This window comes from Podarcis liolepis (assembly GCF_965112155.1).
Source record: "Podarcis liolepis genome assembly, chromosome: 15".
NCBI lineage: Eukaryota > Metazoa > Chordata > Lepidosauria > Squamata > Lacertidae > Podarcis > Podarcis liolepis.
Genome location: NC_139566.1, coordinates 37,881,871 through 37,901,998, shown reverse-complemented (window position 1 = coordinate 37,901,998; position 20,128 = coordinate 37,881,871). Strand labels below are relative to the sequence as shown.

The following is a 20,128-nucleotide window of genomic DNA, read 5'->3' as shown; positions in this document are numbered from 1 at the left end:
TCCACATAGAGACAAACCCAATGAGTAGCGCCCACGTCTGCTAGCTAATGACAAACAGGGCTCTCCCCTCTCATCCCTGCACACTGCATCCTTAGGAGAATCTTCAGCATCATCAGAGACTGTTTTCTGCAGCACAGCAGACAAGAGGTGCCAGTTGTGCCCCTCCCCCTTGCATTGTCGCTGTTTTCTAAAGTCACCGCATGCTTGGAAAGGGGTTGGGGTATGGCGGGGGAAGTTCATTAGCAGGAACATTTCCACCCCTGCCGCCATCCCGTTCTTGTAGTCAGCTCAGATCAAATAAAAGATGTCAGGCTTTGAGCAAACTCCCCCGGCCTCTGCTAATGAAGCCTCCCCTTTTGTCCAGTGACTAGGACCTCCTCCTAATGAATTAATCGGCCGGCGAACTGCGGACGGCTGCTCATTAGAGAGGTGCAGAGTCGCTTTTGGAGCCCAAGTTGATGAAGAAAGGGAGGAAACTCCCCAATAAGGAGGTTTCCTTGGAACGAAGGAAAGGAATCTGTTCCTTAGGCATCCTTCTCATTAGCAGGCATTCTCAGTAGCTTTCCTTGGATAGCACTGCAAGGACTTTAAAGAATATGGGCCAGACAAATAGAAAAGCTGCTTTTTGAAGAAATGGAAATAATAATAATATTATAATAATAATTTATTATTTATGCCCCACCCATCTGGCTGGGTTTTCCCAGCCACTCTGGGCGGCTTCCAACTGAATATTAAAAACAATACAGCATCAGACATTAAAAACTTGCCTAAACAGGGCTGCCTTCCGTTGTCTTTGAAAAGTAAAATAGTTGCTTATTGCCTTGACATCTGCTGGGAGGTTGTTCCACAGGGCAGGTGCCACTACTGAGAAGGCCCTCTGCCTGGTTCCCTGTAACCTCACTTCTCGCAGCGATGGAACTGCCAGAAGGCCCTTGGCGCTGGACTCAGTGTCCGGCTGGACGATGGGGGTGGAGACACTCCTTCAGGTATACAGGACCGAGGCCGTTTAGGGCTTTAAAGGTCAGCACCAACACTTTGAATTGTGTTCAGAAACGTTCTGGGAGCCAATGAAGATATTTCAGGACCAGTGTTATATGGTCTCGGCGGCCACTCCCAGTCACCAGTCTAGCTGCTGCATTCTGGATTAATTGCAGTTTCCGAGTCAGCTTCAAAGGTATCCCCACATAGAGCGCACTGCAGTAGTGCAAGTGGGAGATAACTAGAGCATGCACCACTCTGGCAAGACAGTCTGTGGGCAGGTAGGGTCTCAGCCTGCATACCAGATGGAGCTGGTAAACAGCTGCCCTGGACACAGAATTAACCTGCACCTCCATGGACAGCTGTGAGTCCAAAATGACTCCCACGCTGCACACCTGGTCCTTCAGGGGCACAGTTGCCCCATTCAGGATAGAGTTTATTTGCTTCTTTTTGGCAACCAGAGTACTTGGGATGTTTGGTCCAGATGTGAACCAGTTGTGACTTGAGGGGTGTGTTGACGTGTTGCATTCAACAAGTGTACAATCTTTGTGTATCTAGGGTTGTTCTAGGGTTGTTCACATATGACACTGAACACTTGCTGTACTACACCATGCCCAAGTGTTTGTGTGAAGGGGTGTACACTGGTTCATTTATAGGGCTCAGCTGTTGTGTACAGAGGTACACCGATGATAGGGCCATTATATGTGAGTGGCTGTGCAAGTGTACATCATGACTATGTTTGTGTGCAGATACCCATGTTGTACAGTCGTTGAATGAAAGGTGCGTAGACCCCCTTCTGTATTGAGCTGTGCACTTGTACAGTCGGTGAACTGTATACACCAAGTATACAGTCTGTGTATCTGGGTACACAACAGCAGAGCTGTAAATATCAACGTGTACAGGGTTTTCATTCTAATCCTTGTGCATTCATAGAGATATATTGTATCTGTGTTCCCCAAAAAGCACCAGTGTTAGAAAATCTGACCTCTTGAAGAAGAGGCCTCTAAGCTTATACAGACTGCCTTTTCGACTGATGGGAACAAATGCCTTTTTCTCCAAAGAGGACCTGAAAGGAGGCAGTGGTGCGCCCGCTCTTAAAGAAAACATCATTAGATCCCTTAGATCTATCCAATTACCACCCGGTTTCGAAAATTCCATTCCTGGGTAAGGTGATTGAGAGAGCGGTTGCTGAACAGCTTGGCAGGTTTCTGGATGAAACATCGGCTCTGGATCCATTCCAGTCCGGCTTCCGCGCTGGTCATGGGACCGAGACGGCTCTGGTCGCCCTAAAAGACGATCTCCGCAGGCAGCTGGATCGAGGCAGGTCGGGGCTGCTGATTCTTCTAGACCTGTCAGCAGCCTTCGACATGGTCGATCACGAACTCCTGGACCACCGCCTTGCCGACGTGGGGATCCAGGGCACAGTCCTTCAATGGCTGCACTCGTTTCTCTCTGGTCAGGGACAGAGGGTGGCGCTTGGGGGGGAATTGTCATTGCGCCACTCCTTGGTGTGTGGAGTGCCTCAGGGTGCGATACTCTCCCCGATGCTTTTTAACATCTTTATGCGCCCCCTCGCCCAGCTTGTCCGGAGTTTTGGGCTGGGTTGCCATCAGTATGCCGATGACACCCAACTCTATCTGTTGATGGATGGCCATCCTGACTCGGCCCCAGACACAGTGACCAGATGTCTGGAAGCTGTGGCTGGATGGTTACGTGGGAGCCAGTTGAAGTTAAATCCTTTGAAGACAGAGGTCCTCTGGCTGGGATGGGACAATGTGGGATTGAGGGGGCAACTCCCATCTCTTGCGGGGGTGCAATTAGTGCCAGCATCATCCGTTAAGAGTTTGGGTGTAATCTTCGATACCTCCCTCTCCCTCTCTATGGAGGCGCAGATTACAGCTATAACAAAGGCGGCATTATTTCATCTCCGCCAAGCTAAGCAGTTGGCTCCTTACCTCTCTCGCCCTGACCTAGCCACTGTGCTCCACGCGACGGTCACCTCCAGGCTGGATTATTGTAACTCGCTCTACATGGGGCTGCCCTTGAGACTGACCCAGAAACTCCAGCAGGTGCAGGATGCCGCAGCGAGACTCCTTATGGGGTCTTTGCTGCGAGATCACATTCATCCGGTACTATACCAGCTGCACTGGCTCCCGGTGGAGTACAGGATCAGGTTTAAGGTGCTAGTTTTAACCTTTAAAGCCCTCTACGGCCTAGGACCCTCGTACCTACGGGACCGCCTCTCCTGGTATGTCCCACAGAGGAACCTACGGTCTGCAAATAAAAACATCCTGAAGGTCCCAGGCCACAGAGAGGTTAGGCTGGCCTCAACTAGAGCCAGGGCTTTCTTGGCTGTGGCTCCAATCTGGTGGAACGCTCTGTCACAAGAGACTAGGGCCCTGCGGGACCTGACATCTTTCTGCAGGGCCTGCAAGACAGAGCTGTTCCACCAGTCCTTTGGTCAGGGCGCAGCCTGACTCCCTCCTCTGGCAATCTGCACAGAATTTTGCTTAACAGTTGCCATCAATTTGATTTTAATCAATTTTTATAATGGAATGTTTTTAGAATGTGGGATTATTTGATTGTTGTTAGCCGCCCTGAGCCCGGCTTCGGCTGGGGAGGGCGGGATATAAATAAAAATTATTATTATTATTATTATTATTATTAAAGTGTAGCATGAAGGAGGACTCTGTGTCTACACCATGGGTAGGTAAACTAAGGCCCGGGGGCCAGATCCGGCCCAATCGCCTTCTAAATCCGGCCTGCGGACACTCTGGGAATCAGTGTGTTTATACATGAGTAGAATGTGTGCTTTTATTTAAAATGCACCTCTGAGTTATTTGTGGGGCATAGGAATTCGTTCTCCCCCCCAAAAGATAGATAGATAGATAGATAGATAGATAGATAGATAGATAGATAGATAGATAGATAGTCCGGCCCCTCACAAGGTCTGAGGGACAGTGGGCCGGCCCCCAGCTGAAAAAGTTTGCTGACCCCTGGACTCTATACCTTCCCACTCAGCCATGATGCTCACTTAGGTCAGTCAGAGTTGATGTGAGGATACAGAGGTGGTTGGTGCTGGGTCTACTCTGTGCACACCAACCTGAGCTGGGAGGAAGGGTGCGATGTAAATAATAATGATTAGCTAAATAAATACCGTATTTTTCGCCCTATAGGACACACTTTTTCCCCTCCAAAAATGAAGGGGAAATCTGGGTGCGTCCTATGGGGCGAATGCAGGCTTTTGCTGAAGCTTGGAGAGCGAGAGGGGTCAGTGCGCACCGACCCCTCTCGCTCTCCAGGCTTCGGGAACACATCCGCAGCCTAGGCAGCCCTGTGGGAGGTCCCGCAGGGATGTCTAGGCTGCGGATAGCAGCCTACTGCCCAGCGCGAGGGGCGCCCTGAAGAAGAGCACCCCCCGCGCCCGGCAGACATCCGCAGCGTGGGGAGCTTTGCAGGAGGTCCCCGCAAGGCTCCCCACACTGCGGATAGCAGCCTGCCGCCCGGAGGGCGGGGCGCCCTGATGCAGAGCGCCCCTCGCGCCGGGCAGACATTGGCCAGCCCCACAAGCTCAGGGGACAGCAGGGAGGTGCAGCGCCACCATCCCACTGTTCCTCGACCTGGTTCGGTTTCCCCGACCTGCTTTTGGGGGGGAAATAAAGGAATTTTTTCCCCTTTATTTCCCCCCCAAAAAACTAGGTGCGTCCTATGGGACGGAGCGTCCTATGGGACGAAAAATACGGTAATCAGAAGGTGATGCTGAACTTTTAGATTATACTGCTTCAGCCTGAAATCTTTCCTCTGTGTTAATAAAAATTAATAAATCATCCAGCATGCGGTAAGTGTGCATTTTATAGAAAAATGCAATGTGCTAGTTTACTGCAAGCAAGGAGTGCTTTACATGGGGGGGGGAGGTTAGGAATATGACCCCTCTGTATATCCCTGCAGTCCATCCCTTCGTTCTGCATAATGGGTACACCATCCGTTGCATCTGACAAGGCGAGAAATTCTAAGTGTACACCAAAGTTACACAAAGTAATTTCTAACTTCACTCAAGTTAGTAAAACAAGCTGATTTAACTCTGGCTGAGCAGGGAGGGTCATTCTTTTGGGGTCATCTTCTCTTCTGTTTTTGAAGGTTGAAAGGCTCTGCTTTGAAAACGTGTTTTTCAATAATTCATCATCCACCGAAAAAAAAGCAGCGGGGGGAAAGTGCCGACAGAAAATGCATTAAAGCAAGCAGTTTCAAAATTATAGCATTTCCATTGACAGTCCCGCCTTTGCAAAAATGTATTGAGCCCGGGGTCATCAAAGTGCTTTATTAAACTACATCCTGGCGGGATTTTTATTTTTTTTTAATGTTGCTTCAAAACTAAACAGTGCCAATAATGAACACCAGGAGGGGGAAACCTAGGGAACAGTCTCCTTTAAATAAGCAGTGGCTGGGAGACCCACAAACGGTTGTAATCCAAACCTGAGCTGCCCGTTTTGGTCAGATGAATGCTGTCAAATGCATTTCATAACAAAAGCTGCTCTCTTCTCCTTTTCAGCATTGCTGTAGGTCTTCAATAACTTGCGGCAGGAAGCCGCCTTGGTTCATCTCACGCTCTTTGTCCGTCTAGCTAAGCCCTGATTAACCGGGCAGCGTCTAGATGTTCTGGACCACATCTCCCACCAGCCCCAGCCAGGCGTGGGAATTGTAGTCCAAAGCATCTGAAGGAGACCAGATTGCTTCAAGGAGCTCGAAGTGGCAATCATGGTACTCCTCCTCCTCTTCATTCTGTCCCCACAACGACCCTGTGAGGTTGGTGACACTGAGGGAGAAAGTCACCCAGGGAGCTTCATGGCATAGCTGTCAACGTTTCCCTTTTTTAAAGGGAAATCCCCTTATTCCAAATAGGATTCCTCGCAAGGAAAGGGGGAAAGTTGACAGCTTAGGCTCCATGGCTGAGTGGGATTTGAATCCTGGTCTTCAGGACTGAATCCAACCAGGACGCCATATGCTATACTGGCTGCAGGTAATAATAATAATAATAATAATAATAATAATAATAATAATAATAATAATAATAATAATAATAATTTTACTATTTATACCCTGCCCACCATCTGGCTGGTTTCCCCCAGCCACTCTGGGTGGCTCACAGCATATATCAGAACATACTAACACATCAAACATTAAAAACTTCCCAATACAGGGCTGCCTTCAGATGTCTTCTAAAAGATAGTTGTTCATTTCCTTGATATCTGAAGAAGAGTTTGGACTTGATATCCCGCCTTTCACTCTCCTTCAGGAGCCTCAAAGAGGCTAACAATCGCCTTTCCCTTCCTCCCGCACAACAAACACTCTGTGAGGTGAGTGGGGCTGAGAGACTTCAGAGAAGTGTGACTAGCCCAAGGTCACCCAGCAGCTGCATGTGGAGGAGTGGGGAATCGAACCCGGTTCACCAGATTACGAGGCCACCACTCTTAACCACTACACCAGGCTGAAGGGAGGGCGTTCCCCAGGGAGGGCGCCACTACTGAGAAGGCCGTCTTCCTGGTTCTCTATAACCTCACTTCTCACAGTGAGCGAACCAGTAGAAGACCTTCGGAGGAGGATCTCAGTGTCTGGGCTGAACGATAGGGGTTATAGTTCCCATGCACACTTGGCAAATGTCGCTCAGATACTTGCAACTCCAACAGCATGCCTCGTATCTGACCATACATGAAAGTCCTGCAGGCAAAGGTTTGGGCATTTTGGATCAATGCAGTGGTACCTTGGGTTACAGATGCTTCAGGTTACAGACTCTGCGAACCCAGAAATAGTACCTCGGGTTAAGAACTTTGCTTCAGGATGAGAACAGAAATCGTGCAGCGGCAGCGGGAGGCCCCATTAGCTAAAGTGGTGCCTCAGGTTAAGAACAGTTTCAGGTTAAGAATGGACCACCAGAACGAATTAAGTTCTTAACCCGAGGTACCACTGTATGTGAATGTGACACACACACACACACACACACACACAGCATCCTGGCCTTCCTAAGATTTCTTGTCTTTCTCATATTTGTGGTTTCAAGGCAGGGGTCTCTCTTCCTGTCCTACCCATAGATGCAGGGGATTCAAACAGGCAGCTGCTGCGTGTGAAGCAGATGCTGTAACCCACTGAGCTTTGTACCCCAGACTCAAACCCCGTCCATCGGAGTGAAGTCAGTTGATTGGTGGGTGGAGATTTTTTATTTCAAAGACTTTGCAAGCCTTATCTGACCCCTCTGGTGGACCAAGAATGGCCCACAGGTCACAGGCTTTGCACCCCTGGAGAAAAATGAGCATCGGATCGAGCCGCAAATGTCACCCTGGTTCCAGAGACATTTGCAGTCGAAGGCAGCCTTTTGTTCAGCACCTGAAAGCGCAGTCGGATTCTGCCCCAGCTGTGTCTACAACAGGGAGCGGCACAAAGCGAGGTCTCTGCAAGAAGGAAAATATCTCAGACATTTCTGCCTATCCCAGCACTTCTGACTTTTATTAGTATTATTATTATTCTCTTCTGAGCACCGGAACAATGGCACAGCTTTTTTCTCTCCAAACTTTTTAGTGTTCAGCAATAATGCTGGAACATCTGATTTTTTTTTTATTTTCAAGTTGCATATTTTTGTTGGTTCCTTGGAGGAAGTTTTGAGAACTGGAAGAAGAAGCATGTCAAACAGGCTGTTGAAAGGAGGCCGTTATATGCTAGGATGTACAATGAACTCAACAGGGACGCAGGTGGTGCTGTGGGTTAAACCACAGAGCCTAGGACTTGCCGATCAGAAGGTCGGTGGTTCGAATCCCTGCGACGGGGTGAGCTCCCGTTGCTCGGTCCCTGCTCCTGCCAACCTAGCAATTTGAAAGCACATCAAGTGCAAGTAGATAAATAGGTACCGCTCTGGCGGGAAGGTAAACGGCATTTCCGTGCGCTGCTCTGGTTCACCAGAAGCGGCTTGGTCATGCTGGCCACATGACCTGGAAGCTGTATGCCGGCTCCATCGGCCAATAAAGCAAGATGAGCGCCGCAACACCAGAGTCGGTCACGACTGGACCTAATGGTCAGGGGTCCCTTTACCTTACAATGAACTCAGGGACTTCTGGATCCAGATATTGTGGTGGCTAGAGCAGTGGATTTAGAGTAGGGAGACATGGGATCAAAGCCCAGTGACTTTGGGCAAGCCACTGGCTTCCCTTATAAGGTTGTCGTGAAGACAGGTCACCACACTGAGCCATGCTGCTGTAACCTTCAAGCTTGACAGCTGTAATGTGCAGCTGGCTCGCAGTTGCCCTTGAAGACAATTGAATAGCTTCAGTTGCTTCATGTTAAGTTGTGGGTGAACATATCAGACAACACAGCAATTCTTCAAACAGCTCTTCTTTATTCAGAGGCCACAACAGAACTGAACTGAAGGGCTCAGTCAGCCTGCCTCCAGTACAACGTTACTGTAGCAACTTTCTAAAACTATCCAATCACTGAACGTCACTTTCGATCCTCCATTTGCATAACTATCTACAGTATCCCCCTGCTGGCCCAGGGTGAGAACTTCATTACATAACACTTCAGATTCTGCAGCCTCATTAATTTCAGTCTGACCTACCTCACAGGACTGTTGTGTTACATTTCAGAATATATCCTCATCACTAGTTGGCTTCCAAGCCCATTCAAGGTCCTGGTATGAAAGCCCAACACAGTCTAGAACCCACAAATCTTAGAGACCATCTCACCCTCTATAAAACTATGGTTTTCCTTCCTCAAATATGTTCACCTGTTCACTTTTAAGCACTGAAACTAAGCTTCTAGATATCATGCATACAAGGAAGAGTCCCATTTTATCCTTGTGAGGTAAGTTAGGCTGAGAGATAAGTGATGAGCCCATCGCAGGTCATGCTGTGAACTGAGTAGATGTCGGGTGTGGATTTAAATCTGGGTCTGTTTGGTGTAGCCAATCCTATTCTGCTAGACCACAGTAGAGTAGAAAGATGATGAAGAAGAAGAGGGGATAAATCATCTCAGAAAAGTACATTTTGGTGGAAAGTTAAATTACAGTGAATAAATTATAAGGAGACACATAACCTGCTGTTTTGTCATTCCAGTATTTGACAAACGAGGTCGGTCTTTCCATTAATATATTTTGATAATTAATACAAATAGTTTCCCCATTATATGTCCCTTTCCTAGTGTTGATTTCAGCCAATCTGTTACAATTTGAGGGTTTGGTGTTTTCCACATTGGAGCAATGCAAGGTTTAACATGATCCCTATCAGTTGAAGACCAGCTTCGATAAGATCAAATCACTATTTCTTTATTTCTTTCTTTCATTCTTAACACTTTAAAGCTGCTTGGAGCAGCTAAACAGCATGGTGCCATTAGGGACTAGGGCTGGGCAATATCTGGATTCCAACATTGTGGTACATCACCAGCTAAACATCGTAATATACTAATATAGCACAACGTCTGACATAAGGATGCAACTATGTAGAGGCAAACGGGGTGATGTCTGGGCAACTGCTAGTACTTAGGGGTCTAAAACTGATACATATATTTTTACTTGCCTTTAACAGCTGCTATTTTGTAGTACAGAGCAACAGGGGCAGCAGGAATCATGAGAGAAGGGATGATCAGCTACATGGCTTTTCCCATATCACAATTTTTTTTTACATAGCACACACATACACACATTGTGATTCATGATATATCGGCATGTCAGATATTATGAAACCATTGACATGATGTGGACTTCAAACTGATTTTGGACGATGCATCTAAACATTGCCCAGTGCTAACACACACACACACACACACACACCCCAGGAGCCCGTGGGGAAGCTGCTGCCACCCAGGCACATCCTGGCAGGCTCCATCCCCACTTCCCATTCTTCCCTGCCTGCCTGCCTGCCTGCCTGCCTGCCTGCCTGCCTGCCTGCCTGCCACCAGGGGTCTTGGGGCCCCGGAGCCCATCCTGGTCTCACAGCTGCATCCCCAACAGAGGCCAGTAACCATGAAGGCTCCATGCAGGCCGGGCAGAGGGCTCCGTCTGCCTTTCTTGCACTCCCAAGGGCACATTCCTGAGGCCAGGCCACGTCAAGGGCAGCCCCATCACTGAAGAGCCCCCCAGCCAGTGCTCCCTCGCTCCTCACTTGGCATGAATAGAGAGGCATAAAGGTCAGATGTGACTCACGGGTTCACCACCCTGCTATAAATGCTTCTCCATCTCTCACAGTCTTCGTTTTGAAGAATGTGCGGTCTTTGTCTTTGCTGAGGTTCCTGCAATGATTTTCCTTCCAGAAATGCTCCACAATCAGCCAAATCGGCCCATTCTGAAGCATACCAAAGCTTCCTTAACAATTAGAGGATTAAGGACATGGGTTCCGTAGATGTCAAGAAAACCAAATTGCACTCTGCCAAGACTTGGCGATCGATGGGCCAACGTAGGGTTGCATGTCTGAGATGATTTTTCAGGACCCATCAAGAGCAAATTGTGTATCTCATTTCTGTCGCAGCTACTTTTGCTGTACAAAGGAACAAATAATTGCAGCGGGGAGCTGACAAGGACCGTGCAGGCTGCCTCCTGGACCACACTTGCCTGGCGATGAAGAGGTTGCTTTCCCAGGGGCTGGTTTGGGGGACGTGCTCCTAACAAATAGTTGCCAATGGAATCAGGAAGGAAGGCGTGGTGGGAGATTGGAGGGGACAAGAGCATGAATGGATTGTATAGGAAGGGAGGTGATGAATGGGAATATGGAAGAAAGAATGGCTTGGATAAGAAGGAATGGTGATGCAAAAATGAAGGGAAGAAAGGAAGAATAAATGAATGAATGAATGAATGAATGAATTGAGGAAGAATGGATGGATGTAGAAGATGAAAGCAAAGAGGTATGGTGCATGTAATAAAAGAAAGGAGAAGGACAAATGGATGAAGGAAAAAGAAAGAGAAGGATGGTTGATTTTAAAAAACAAAAACAAGACAGGTGGGTGGATGCAAATGATCGACAAACTTACTGTTATTATTGAATTTACTATTAATTGATATTTTTAGTCATTTTAACTTGCCCAAACCCAGCAATAAAATGGGAAGGGGATTCCCAGTTTCAGTACCAATTGTGATAGCTCTTGTGAAGATCATGGGTCAGTGCTAGAGCATCTGCCTTGCATGGGGAAAGTCCCTGGTTCAATCCCTCAACATCGTCGAGCACAGGGCATTATAATTGTAACAACAGACCACACACTGTTAGGTAAGTTTTAAAATGCTTTGCTTACAAAATGTCCCAAAGGTCAGATTCATGCATTTATCTAAGCAGCAGCAAGGAGAACACAGGCAGAATACTCTTGGGTAGAAAATACAGAAATAGACATGCTCTAAGCTTGGAGTTTGTTAGGCACATCTTCCTTGGTCACTTGCATGGTGCAGAGAGAGAGGGAAGAGGAAGAGAAGGCTTCACTTGGAGAAGACCTATCTGAGTCTAGGAATCTAACCCTGCAGTCCAAACCTCATCATGCTCTAACTGGCACTCACGCATAGTTATGTTTTACTGCAGTTTCCCACAAGCAGTTGGAACAATCTGTGGCATCACAGCATCTCAGCCAATGGTTGACAGAGCCATGTGGCAAATGGTTTTTTTATATAAAAAATTGTTGTTGTTTAGTCGTTTAGTCGTGTCCGACTCTTCGTAACCCCATGGACCAGAGCACGCCAGGCACCCCTGTCCTCCACCGCCTCCTGCAGTTTGGTCAAACTCATGCTGGTAGCTTCGAGAACACTGTCCAACCATCTCGTCCTCTGTCGTCCCCTTCTCCTTGTGCCATCCATCTTTCCCAACATCAGGGTCTTTTCCAGGGAGTCTTCTCTTCTCATGAGCTGGCCAAAGTATTGGAGCCTCAGCTTCAGGATCTGTCCTTCCAGTGGCTGATTTCCTTAAGAATGGATAGGTTTGATCTTCTTGCAGTCTCAAGAGTCTCCTTTCGTATATAACGTGATTCACAGTGAAGTTGCAGGAACATCACTAAACACTAGTGAAATCTATCTCATGCTCTCTTTTGCTTCAGAATCTCAGGGGTGCACTGGAGGGTAGTCCATTAGGGTAAATGGGGCTCTGCCCTTACTAGGGTGTGGCACTGCCCATTGGTTTCCTCCTCCTTGGTCTGAATATTGCCTTTGTAGAACTCAACAGGTGGGAAGGGGCAAGGGATGTAGCTGGTTGACTCCTCCAGTCATTGTCTCTGGCTCCGCTTGTTGCTGTGCTCCTTGCCTTCTGCCCTACCAGTTACAGTAGCCCCCCAGACACTGCTGCAATAGATGGCGGAGATAAAAATACTAAGCAACTCAAAGGGAAGCCAAGATAGGGAGACGTGCAGAGGCCAGTTTCCCATCAGAACAATTCAGAACCTGAGAATTTTCTGCTGTGCTGTCCCAACCATCTCCTGGGGTGTGACTTAGACATGAAGCGGTCAAGCGCTGCTGTTCTAACCTGATGTTGACACTCAACATTAATCATTGCAAAGAGAGAGGACTTAATGGGGTATTGACCCAGTTAAAAGCCCCAGGTTGATAGCAGCCCTTAACAGCTCGATATTTCGATACTTCTTAGGTACTGATCAAGAACAATGACCGTTGTCACCCCAATCACCACCAAACCTTCCGTTTCCTCTGCAGATGGAAGACGGGTGTGAATTGTCAAAAGGATTGAGTGCATTTCACCCCCTTAGAATTGTGCTGCACGGATCCAGCATCCTCGTCCTCTAGCAAACATTTGATCAACCTTTTTGCAATGTAGCGAGGGGTTGTTTATTCTGGAAGCCTCTGCTTTTGCCCATTGAGGAAGAGCAGTCGACCCCACAGTAATCAACCCTCAGCTTCTCACCAAAACTGTTGATGCTACAGGTATCCCCACAGCAATCACATCCCCAACCCCTAATATCTCAGGTGGGCATGCTGAGGCAAGCCAGATACCTATGGGTGTGGTTGCAGAAGTCCCACCAGCCCCAGACTGGCCTGTGGTCCAGTCTGGAGAAACTGCAGCCCTCCACTTGAAGGTTAAACTCCAGCACCCATCAACCCCAGTCAACGTGGCCAGTGGGGTGATAGGAGATCCACTCCAACAAGATCTAGAGCAGCCTTTCTCAACCTGTGGGTCCCCAGATGTTGTTGGACTACAACTCCCATCACCCCTAGCTAGCAAGGCCAGAGCTCAGAGATGATGGGAGTTGTAGTCCAACAACATCTGAGGACCCACAGGTTGAGAACCACTGATCTAGAGGGTGGTGGGTTCCCCTGTCCCTGTCGTTAACCCCAATATCTCAAAACTCCTCTCCCCGCAGGAACCAACCCAGACCCTGTAGTTGTCATATGAAGCCATTCTCCATATGCTCCCTCCCAAGGGATGTATGGAGGGCAGTGACATGAGAATGGGCCTTCTCAGTGGTGGCACCCCATCTGTGGAATTCTCTCCCAAGCAAGATGGGCCTGGCTTCATCACTGTTCATTTTTAGGTGCCAAGCAAAAACCTTCTGATTCACCCAGGTCATGGGTAGGCAAACTAAGGCCCGGGGGCTGGATCCGGCCCAATTGCCTTCTAAATCCAGCCTGCGAACAGTCCGGGAATCAGCGTGTTTTTACATGAGTAGAATGTGTGTTTTTATTTAAAATGAATCTCTGGGTTATTTGTGGGGCATAGGAATTTGTTCATTATTTTTTTCCAAAATATAGTCCGGCCTCCCCACAAGGTCCGTGGGACAGTGGACTGGCCCCCTGCTGAAAGAGTTTGCTGACCCCTGACCCAGGTCATTCGACCTTAATTTTCTGCTTATCTTTGGGTGGGGTAGAATTGACTCTACACACACACACACACACACACACACACACATTTGAGCAACATTTAGTGTTGTTTTTACTCTTGCTTTTGCACTTTTTAATGCTTGTTTTTGTAAGTAGCATTGAGTTCACCTTTGTGGGAAAAGAGAATTTAAACCTTGGGTGTGCATGTGCCCTTTGACTCTGTTTGGGTTTCACAGAGCGTTTTTCCAGTTTTGCTTGTTTTTTGTAATCTGTTATCCAACTCTCTTAAGTGCACCACACCGGCTGTGGTGGACCTACATTGGGGGAGGGCATCCTTTCGTCACTGCTCCAGGAGACCTTGTGGGACCCTTCCCCCCCCCCCAGTGAAACACCCCAGGACTCTCTAGGCAGTCCTGGCCACCCCATCACAATAAAGGAGCTGAGTGGGTGGTGGAAGAGGCCACACTCTGTTTCCTTCATCCCCTCAAGATTTGGAGGGCTCAGTCCCATCCCAAAAGACTTGGGGGGGCTGAAAACACCTCAGCCCTATAGAGTTGGTGCCTATGTTTGGGGGCCCTGAAGCCTGAACTGTCATGGGGGGGGGGCTTCGCAACCAGCAATGAGGTCTGGGTAACCACTGTTATCTTCTTCAGTGGGGTTGTTCCATGACAGATCATCACAGTGTATGATATATACAGTGGTACCTCGGGTTAAGAACTTAATTCATTCCGGAGGTCCATTCTTAACCTGAAACTGTTCTTAACCTGAAGCAGCACTTTAGCTAATGGGGCCTCCTGCTGCAGCCGCGCCGCCGGAGCACGATTTCTGTTCTCATCCTGAAGCAAAGTTCTTAACCCGAGGTGATATTTCTGGGTTAGCGGAGTCTGTAACCTGAAGCGTATGTAACCCGAGGTATCACTGTATATATACTGTACAGTGGTACCTCGGTTTAAGAACAGTCCTGTTTAAGAACGATTCGGTTTACGAACTCCGCAAAACCAGAAGTAGTGTCCCGGTTTGCGAACTTTACCTCGGTCTAAGAATGGAATCCGAACGGTGGAAGGGGACTGGCTGCAGAAGGCCTCATTAGGAAAAGTGTGCCTCGGTTTAAGAATGGTTTCGGTTTAAGAACGGACTTCCGGAACGGATTGAGTTCATAAACCAAGGTACCACTATATAAAACTACAACGTCTCATACTTAGATTAAAATTGCTATACTGGATTGTTTCACATGTCAAAGTCCCTGGTGTGAATAAAACTTTCCTATGCCTTATCCTTTTTGAGTAATTAGGAGGAAGTAGGGAAAGGATGTGGGACGCGGGTGGTGCTGTGGGTTAAACCACAGAGCCTAGGACTTGCCAATCTGAACGTCATTGGTTCAAATCCCCATTACGGGGTGAGCTTCTGTTGTTCGGTCCCTGCTCCTGCCCACCTAGCAGTTCAAAAGCAAGTCAAAGTGCAAGTAGATAAATAGGTAGCGCTCCGGCGGGAAGGTAAACGGCGTTTCCGTGTGCTGCTCTGGTTCGCCAGAAGCGGCTTAGTCATGCTGGCCACATGACCCGGAAGCTGTACGCCGGCTCCCTCAGCCAATAAAGCGAGATGAGTGCCACAACCCCGGAGTTGTTCGTGACTGGACCTAATGGTCAGGGGTCCCTTTACCTTTACAATTTAGGGAAATGTTGTATACATGCATGATGCACTTTTCAAAGCAATTTTTTTAAGCAACGTGGACTGAAGTGGTTGCTGGGGCCCCTTCAGGATTAGGCATCATTACTTTCGCAGTAGATCTTCTCCTTCACTGGGTTTCTGAAAGACCCCTGTCTCTTGCCCAGAGCAGGAGTGGGAGAAGGGAACATCACCTTCCCCTTCGGTGTTATCTCACTGAGATAACGGACCCCTTTAGCGACAAGATGGAAGTGCAACCCCGAGTTTCCTATAACTGCTCGTCTATGTAATCAAAAGTGTTTTGTAGCTGGTTAGGAAAATTAAATGTCAGCTCCGGGATGCATGAAGGTCATCAGATTCCATTACTTAAAGTAATGTACATAGATCTGTTCTGACACATCCATTTGTTAACGAGGGATGCGGCATTCAATGTGGAAGCCGAGTGTAAACATGTAAGAGTACGTGTGAGAGAGAGAGACTAGGTGAGGTGCAACTAAAGAGACCCTTTGACGTATTGAATCATTTCTTTCTTTTCCCAACCTTCTCCTTTTTTTGGTTTTAACAGGACTGGCTGACAAAATTCGGCTATCTGCCCCCTCCAGACCCCATCACAGGAAAACTGCAGACACAGGAAGAGCTCACCAAAGCCATTGTGGCCATGCAGCAGTTTGGGGGCCTTGAAACCACTGGGATTCTAGGTGAGTAGAGAATTGGGAGGAGAACATTTGTTGTGTCCAACATAGCTCAATGCAGTGGGTGCCATTTTTTTTTAATGCTGGTGGGCCCATTTGTATTTGTGAGTGCCACCCCATCTGGTCATTTCACTGCCTCTTCCTTTGATAAAAACCACCCACCTCCCTAAGAAAGAGAGAGAGAAAGAAAGAGAGGGAGAGAGAACTCATTGCAATTCCAAGGAATCTAGGCAAAAGTCAGACTGAACAGAATTCATCTGAGCTTGAAAAGCACACAGAGTTGACAGAAGAGCATCATTCTTCTCAACTTCTTTCGGCTTTCCAAGCAAGGGGGGGAGTGACCATTACACCACCTTAGGACCCAAGGGGGCAGTGTGTCAGGGGGCTCAGAGACTTCACGGGCACCGGATAAAGACCTCAAGAGTGCCCCAGGTGCCACGCTAGCAGACCCTGGCTTAGTGGTTGACCATGTCCTTTGCATGCAGAATGAGCTTAGCACTCATTTCCACATTAATTGCAACTAAGGTTGTGTTTCAGGAAGCAAATAACATAGAAATAAGCACTTTGGTTCTGGAAACGGCTTTTACATCACATGAAAGCAATGTGGGAATCTGTCCAGTAGATTCAGATTTCAGGTGCAGGTTTGTTTGTCCGGCCTTTGCCAACCTGATGCCCTCCAGATGTTTGATGACTAAGGTGATGACTAGGGTTGTTGGAGTTGCGGTCCAAAACATCTGGATGGGGCCAGATTGGCAATAGGCTCCTTAGACCATGGGTAGGCAAACTAAGGCCCACCGGCCAAATCAGGCCCAATTGCCTTCTGGATCCGGCCCACATACGGTCCGGGAATTGCCGCGTGGATCGCCAGTGCACGCTTTTTCCCCCTCTCGGTCCCTCTCCCTCACACAGTGGCAGTGGCGCCTCCTCCCTCCCTCCTCCTGGCTTCTCCCTGCCCTGCCTAGAGGAGGAAGGGGGCTGGGCCATGTTGGTGCCAGCAGCAGCAGCAGCGCTCGAGCGGCTGCCATTTTAAGTAGCCCCTTTCACAGGCTGCTCATCATCCCTCCACCACCACCGCTGCCACCAGCCCCTGCCGCTCGCAAGACACAGGTAAGCAGTCACCAGGGCTCATGGTGCTCTTGCATCTTTTTTTTTCTTCAAAATATAGTCTGGCCCGCCGTCCCCCCAAGGTCTGAGGGACAGTGGACCAGCCAGCCCCCTGCTGAAAAAGTTTGCTGACCCCTGCCTTAAACCATTGCAAAAAACAAATGAAATACCGTGAAAATCCCTGAAACAAGAAGTAATCGACTAGAAATATTATCTTGTGGATAATAATTCAGTTTCTAATACTGAATTTATGAAAAAGGTTAGAAACTGTACTTCTGAGTCCTCAATCCTTTATTACTGCACTTGGCTTTACCTAGGTTGAGCTAGGATTCTAATACTTCAGAATTTTGGGGGGTTCTACCCTTTTTTTTTAATTTTGGTCATTTAAAGTTTATGATTCTTCTATTTCCTTCAGAGGAAACTGAATAGTTCTGTGAAACGAGGTTTGTATCCGGCATCCCGTTAAGGCTTTGTTCTATTTTAGGTTTTTCTCATTTTTTCCTTAAGCTTTTTGATTTTTATTCTTTAGTTTATTTCCACAAGATAATGTTTCTAGTCGATTACTTCTCGTTTCGGGGATTTTCATGGTATTTCATTTGTTGTGTGCAATTTCTCAGTTCCGTGACTGTCTTTTTGCTATTAGACCATTGCAAAGCAGAAGCAAATGATGAAAAGGGGAGTTACAATCAGCTTGGATACAAACCGTGTTTCTTTTATTGCACTTCTCCATCTTGCCTTTCTATCTGAGGAGCTCAAAGTGCCATATGTGGTTCTCTCCGCCCGCCTTCTCTCTTAATCCTGACAACAACCCTGATAGGTAGTGTCAGGGAACTGACATCGCAGCAAGAGGCAAAGGGGAGGCTCCCAGATGATGCTGGCAAAGGACCCAGCAGCAGGGGGAGAAACAGCTCAGTAGAGGGGGAAGCCAGTCAGCGCAACACCAGGGATAAAGGGGGGCAGACGGGGGAATTGGAGAGAGGGCTCCAGGACTCTTCACTGGACATCAGTGAGGAAAGCCCAGGTCCTCCGCTACCCACGCCTTCCCTGCGCAGAAGACTCCCGCGCAGTGAGAGGAGGAGGAGACTGGGTGTCAAACAACTTTTATGTTGGAAGAGGTTCAAGAAACACCCACTGACGGATTCTGCCAGCGACTGAGGCAGCCACGATGAGAAGGGGCTGTGCAGTCAGAAAGGTTTAACAAGACAAATTAACCGAGAAAGGCACCAGTGTACGCACGAGTAACTCATACCCATTACAGGTAGGTTAGGCAGAGAGAGACAGAGAGACAGAGAGAGAGGCAGGGACTGGCTCAAAGTCACCACCCAGGAAGCTTCATGGCAGAGTGGGGATTTGAACCCTGCTCTCCCAGGCCCCTCGTCCGACACTCTGACCGAAACGCCATGATGTGAGCAAGCTTAACAGTGCAGGCATTCCTTGGAAAACACCACCTCGTCCCCTCAGAAGAGGAAAGGCTGTTACCGGTAACATATGTTCAGAATGACTCGAATGAAATGAAAGTTATGCAAAGGCTGGAGGAGAGTTTGCAAGGCCAGGCGGCTTGCCCCCCAACCCACCCGCCCCACTGCTGCCTTCTGTCCAGAAGGGAACCAGAAGCAGAAGCTTCACCCTTTCATTCCACAGCTGCTCTTGTGGCCTCTTGGCAGCTTCCGCTGGGAGAGGAAGGATCCCTGCGTGCGAGAAGCAGACGGTCTCGCCTGCCATCCCGGGGAAGTAATTACATGGCTCAGGTGTTTCGTCGCCCCGTGCGGCCGACAACCCGAGGCGGGCAATTATTTCGCCAGCGTCTCACGCTTCTGGGGTGGGGTGGGGGGTTTCCGCAATGTGATGCGGAGAGCTTTCTGTCTCTGCCTGTCTTCCCACCTCTGAAACACGTGAGCCGTCCAGACATCTCGTATGCCTTTTCCTCCTCACTGCTCCCCAAAACCCTCCTGCCCCTGTTTCGCTTTATTTCTTTCCCACCCCTCCCCACATAATTACTTTGCAGATTGCTAACGACTTTATCAAAGTAGACCTTAAGCACAGCTAAAATGAGCTCGGTGAAAGACAAGCCACAGCTTTGTAACAAAATCATAAGCGGGGGCAGATTGTGCATTCTTGTTATTACCAAATAATAATAATAATAATATGATAACAAATAATAAATTTTATTTATACCCCGCCCTCCGTAGCCAGAGCCAGGCTAAGGGCAGCTAACACCAGTAAAATTACAATAAAAACATAATGGGGGGGGCAATTTAAAATGCATGTTAAAATGCAATTTAAAATGCAGCCTCATTTTAAAAGTAGCCCATAGATCAAAACCATAAGGGGAGAGAAACATAAGGGTCAGACTGAGTCCAAACCAAAGGCCAGGAAAAACAAGGGTCTTGCAGAAAGAAATCAGATCCCGCAGGGCCCTGGTCTCATGAGATAATAATATGAATGGGTTGTAGCCGTCTAAGCTTTACTCAGAGTAGACCCCTTGACTCAAGTTATGCTGTCTTCCTGAAAGGGTGGTTTCATTTCACTGCCATGGGAGCCCAGGAAAACCATTGGTTTTCCCCCTCTTTACCTGAAAGCATCCTTTTCTAACTGCTAACGTCCTTCAGAATTCATTCCACAGGTATAAACAACCCCCTTCACCTTTCACCATCAGGCCTGAGTACTTATTAGCTGCTGGTGGTAGCTCCTCTTCTCTCCCCACGATAACCCAAGATCCAGTGACAGCTAAGCGAAATGAAGGAAATTGTGCATCTTTTTGCAGAAGGCTAGTTTTCTCAACGCAAGATTTCCACGTTGCCCACAGCCAAAAAAGTGGCTCTCTGTTTCAGAGGAACAGAGAGCTTTTTTCCTCCCCAAGGGAGGAAAATTGCGTGGACAGGCGGAGTCCCCCAGATCCTGAGCACACACACAC

General features: G+C 48.1%; 1 protein-coding gene across 1 annotated transcript in view; it reads left to right on the top strand.

Annotated features, from left to right (window-relative positions):
• MMP17 (matrix metallopeptidase 17) overlaps positions 1 to 20,128 on the top strand; it is a 165,641-nt gene that overhangs the window by 97,487 nt on the left and 48,026 nt on the right. The window contains exon 2 of the mRNA XM_083476457.1: positions 15,984 to 16,116. Coding sequence (XP_083332583.1) covers positions 15,984 to 16,116 — 133 coding nt within the window. The remainder of the gene's footprint in view (positions 1 to 15,983; positions 16,117 to 20,128) is intronic.